General features: G+C 31.7%; 1 protein-coding gene across 1 annotated transcript; it reads left to right on the plus strand.

Annotated features, from left to right (window-relative positions):
• The first annotated feature begins 2679 nt into the window (after positions 1–2679).
• On the plus strand, positions 2680–4443 carry LOC125066330. Its single transcript, XM_047674376.1, has 2 exons — positions 2680–2939; positions 4190–4443. Exons 1-2 carry the CDS (start codon positions 2748–2750, stop codon positions 4328–4330), a joined length of 333 nt encoding a protein of 110 aa, XP_047530332.1. The 5' UTR covers positions 2680–2747; the 3' UTR covers positions 4331–4443.
• The last annotated feature ends 448 nt before the right edge of the window (positions 4444–4891 follow it).

A 4891-nucleotide genomic window follows, 5' to 3' on the forward strand; every position in this document is an offset into this window, starting at 1 on the left:
ATGAATACACGTATGATAGATTATCATTCGACATTCATGTATCATGTTTCCTTGCGTTGTTTTCCTTAAACGCTGTGCACGAGATCTATATATGTAATGTTTATTTTTCTTTATGCGTCAATCATGCGAAAACTACTGTACATATCGGTATGAAACTATGACCAATCGACGCGGAATCATCCATAGATTATAAGCTAGTTTTTAATTCCGTTGATCCTTCCCTATTTTTAATTTAATGGCCAGCAAAGCGGGCAGGTAGCAGCTAGTAAAATATAAACACAAATTAAGTACCTACGTAAAAATATTATGACGTTTCTCTTCAACCCAAACCCTTCAGTGTTAACTTACGTATTTTAACCACTGGACCATCTCGACGATAAACACGTAAACATTTGATTTATTTCAAACAGTAACTTTCTATAAAAGTTTAAGTCAAAAAATAATATTTCCAAGTAAAAGCGAATATGCTGCCATCGTTTCTGCGAAAGAATAAAAAAAGGATAAATGACTTTCGCGTTATATTGCCTTCACAAACTAAGTTCGTTTTCTTCTTCCCTAAGCGATTTTTCATGCGCTATACCGCGTTAATGTGTACAAACGCTCTCAGCTTCGGCGGCATGCTATGTTCTTTCGCAGAAAATAAATTATGCCCACAGTTGCTGCCGAGCGGATGGTCGTTACAGAATTCGTCTTCAGATAATTCCGTTATATTCGCATTTAGTTTTTAATTTGACTATAAACAGCTTCAATATTATAGATATAAGAAAAATGAGAAATGTTATCTAGGAAAGGAAAACTTGTACATATAAAAATGAAAATGCTCAGCCAGAGATTTTCGTTCCACACTAACAGAATAGCTATAGTACTTCTTGAATGTCCTATATTATAATAGCCAGACCTATTAAAGGCAGTCTATCATCACCATCATCAGCCCATATTCGTCCACTGCTGGACATAGGCCTCTCCAAATGCAGGCAACTGTGGTCTTTCTTCGAACGAAAAGGGCAGTCTATATAGAGTTTTTACTAATTTCACTCGCAAACGTTAGATGAAATAACACTCTTTACAGAATTTCATATTTCGGCCACCGCTTCTTCGATATATAATAGTGCATAAATGTGTGCACTCTAAATTCGCTCCCTCTTATAATCCAATGGGAAAGAGAGATTTCAGGCACACGGCCAACGGCTTCACATTCATACTCGGGCACAAGAGTGTAAGTCGTGCATGTTTTCGAAGTCCGCATTAATATTGAAGAATTTAGGCATAGAGCACCAATTACTACCAAAATACTAAAAATACCGAGGACATATTCTGTATCTGCAATCTTATAAGTACGAGACGAGACAAGTTTATACTATATAAATTGGTTCATTTAAATTTAATAAAACTCCTAAAATGACGAATCTGAAGTGCTCGTTAGAACATACTTGAATTTAAGATATTTTTTTAATTTTCAAATGATATGCAGCAGACGATTTTTAATTAAATTCTCTATAGAGTTTACTAAGCGAATAATAACATAAGAAACCAATTATTTTAATTGTCGTTTTTATAATATCGTTATCGTAACATCATAACGTAGCAGACGTTTAAAGACGTAACAGTTTCTGCAATATATACATTAGTTTAATCTTCATAATAAAAATGACGTAATGAAATCAGACTGATTTACTTTATGTTCCGTTTTGTACTCGCAGTTCGAGACCGACAATTGTATTATCGTAATAATGAGATACACTGCGTCGAGGTTATCTCACAAAATTTATAATTTTAATTAAAAACCATAACGAAATATTACTATTTAAATGGGAGGATATTTTTAATGCTATATTTAAATAACGTATACTCATACTTAATATGGTAGTGCCAACTGAATTAATGGCTTGCTTATTTGGTAAAGGTTCCAAGGCTTTTAATAGCCTTGACTTAATTGTATGACTTTTATATATATGACAACAAAACTTTTCATAACTCTTCTATTTATACGGAAAGCACGCCGTTTAATCTTCGCCTATCTCTACGATCGTCAGAGAGAGTGCATCTGTACACTTATGTATGTATATGTATGTATCTAATAACGCTCCGCAGTTCGCTTATCTTCGTTGAGATTGACCAGCGAGACAGAAATCGGTTAGAAGTATATCATTAATATGTACGTATATTATATTCATCATACTTTAAATGCCTCGATCCTATATTTAACAGAATACATATCTAATTAACAACTGTTAGCACACTTCTATTTAAAGCAATACCACCATTGCACATAATAATACTTTGTAACCGCTAGAAATTAAAAGATCGTGCTTAACTCGGTTTTATTATCAAATTATATTTTTAACATTTTTAAAGCGAAATCTATCGTATACAAATATCATGATATAAAGACAATAATAATCGGATTGAATTGTACTTTGTATAAAACATAACGCAACATAGAATTAAATGCTAAATCAAGTAAATTATTGTATAGTAAAAAAATATAAACACAATTTTCTCAACTTGTATCAGTAGGTATATTCGTTAGGGTAATAACCTAGAGTTTTCAAGGTATATGTAGAATAATAATAAGCCCAGCACATTGACGTTGACCCTGCTAAATAATTTGATATGTTTTTTCCGCTTATACACTGTTGAAACAAACAGGTTCCTTAACGAATGACTAAAGATTCTCGTTGAACAAATATATTAATCAGTTGACTAGCGTACGTGGTTGAGATCATACGCACATTCTAATTTCAACAATGAAGACTGTGTCAATTATTTTCATCGTTTTTGCATCGTGTCTTTGCGTGAGCTATTGTAAAGACCTTATTGTGGGAACGAGTTTCAATAATAGACTGATATGGCAAGAAAAAGCGGAATATGTCTCTATCCCGCTAAAAAAGAGGGTCAAGGAAGTCTTCTTTGCTGATCCAGGTCAACAGATAATAAAGGTAATGAGTGATGATTAAGTAAACTATGACCGGACGCTTTGATTTAAGATAAACATTCTAAAACTAATCGAAAATAAATTACATATTTAATCACTATTTTGTTAAATTTACCTTTTTAATATGTTAAGTTTTTGCCTTATAAAGTTTTTAGTATAGTATAGACTAGTATTTTTGTAAAAATAAAACTCAAATAACAGCGTCAATGTCATGTTGATTGATGATTGCTAAGCATTCTTAAATAACATGAGAAGCGGTCTAGTAACCTACTTATAATATGTGCTTGCGAAGCATTACTACATTGAATAGTGATTAATATATGTACTTATAAAAACTGACTATTAAACCATAGTCATAACTACTGAATTTAGTAATTTCCAATTTGGAACATAAGAATTTTATAGATATTGAAACTAGCTTAAAGTGCGTAGCAATATCTGTTGGGTGTGTAAAATTAAAGTATAGAACCGTTCAAGGGACTCTAAGAGTAGAAAAAATAATTTAACAAAATCGGTTACGACGACGAGCAGAATTACTCAAACACGTACTCCGAATTATAATATATAAAGATGTACTGAGTTCTCGTAAATTACAATATGTGTTGTGGCTATATAGGTTAAATTATATCAAGTCGTTGGCCTTAAATTTAATTTACAGATTTAGATCAAGATACTTTTAACCTTGTTTCTTGCAAATCAGTGACAAAATATATAAAATTATATTAAAATAACATAGTGTAAATAGATATTATAATCTATTCCAATTTAATGTGTTACATATTAAGCATTATGTTTTATTCATATCACCGAGTTGACCCAGCGGTTAAAAGATATAAATCTTGACTGAGTATTGTGGGTTCAAACCTCAAACCCAGGCAAGCAAAACTAAATGTTCATGTGCTTTTGTGTATGTAATTCATGTCGGGCTCGTGAGGCTCGTGAATTACATAGGAAATAAGCAGGTTGCATGTTTTAGTTGAAAATCTTCCCATATATCCAGCCACCCGCACTGGAGATAGTGGTGTAAGCTCCAAATTTTACCCTTAAAAAGAAAGGAGTTCTTAGTCCAGCAGTGAGATTCTTACAGGCTGTTCCTATTTTTGATTCCTATAACAATATAAAAATATAATATACTAAATAGAATTATTGATAATATTTTTTCTGTGACTTAAATATAAATGAGTTCTACTTAAGAATATGTCACGAAAACTTACATTTAAAAAATAGTAATGTGACGATTGTTTTATTTTTCAGGGAATAATTGCAAGGGACTTGGATCACACGGACGCAAGTGCGACAATCACATCGGGAGGAGTCGGTCAGTCTTACGCCAACATCAGATTGAAGAGCGAGAGAGGGTCTGGTCTAAACTATCAACTTGAAATCTACGTTTAAAACAACTTTATTAAATGAATTTAAGTGCATACCAAAATACTACAATAATTGTATTTCTTATACCATTTTATCATTTCAATTGTTATGATTACTGATTAAATTATAAACAGAAATGTTGCTTTATTATTGATTAACAAACAAGCAATGCAATGCGACAAGTTAGTTATAGTCTAATCCAACCAAAATAGAGTTAAATATAAATATATAACTTCGACTTTGAATTCACGCGATCTCATTGGTTGAGTGCTAGAATAATAATATATGATATTCATTATGGAATAGCGAAAAAATGCGTTTTGAATGTCGGCGAAGTTCTTCTCGAAACTTTGATAGTAAAATTAAAGTGGATATAAGTAGTCAAGTGGAATAGTATTGTAATATTTATCATGAACTGTTTGTAATGTATATTATTACTGAGCTGAACATGATGTAATATGTAAATTTAAGTTTTGTTCATATATGTACATACTCTTTCTTTGATAGGCTGTAGTTACATTTATTCTGTAACTTTCCAGAGATTTTCCTTGCTTAAAACAATCTTATGTTATTAAGCAATCTCTA

This window comes from Vanessa atalanta, chromosome 9 (genome assembly GCF_905147765.1).
Source record: "Vanessa atalanta chromosome 9, ilVanAtal1.2, whole genome shotgun sequence".
NCBI classification, from domain to species: domain Eukaryota; kingdom Metazoa; phylum Arthropoda; class Insecta; order Lepidoptera; family Nymphalidae; genus Vanessa; species Vanessa atalanta.

Excerpts from the sequence above, each read along its gene's own strand:
- LOC125066330 (XM_047674376.1), top strand. The coding sequence starts at position 2,748 with ATGAAGACTGTGTCAATTATTTTCATCGTTTTTGCATCGTGTCTTTGC. Across the intron at positions 2,940-4,189 it reads CAGGTCAACAGATAATAAAG|GGAATAATTGCAAGGGACTT; the intron begins GTAATGAGTGAT and ends TTTATTTTTCAG.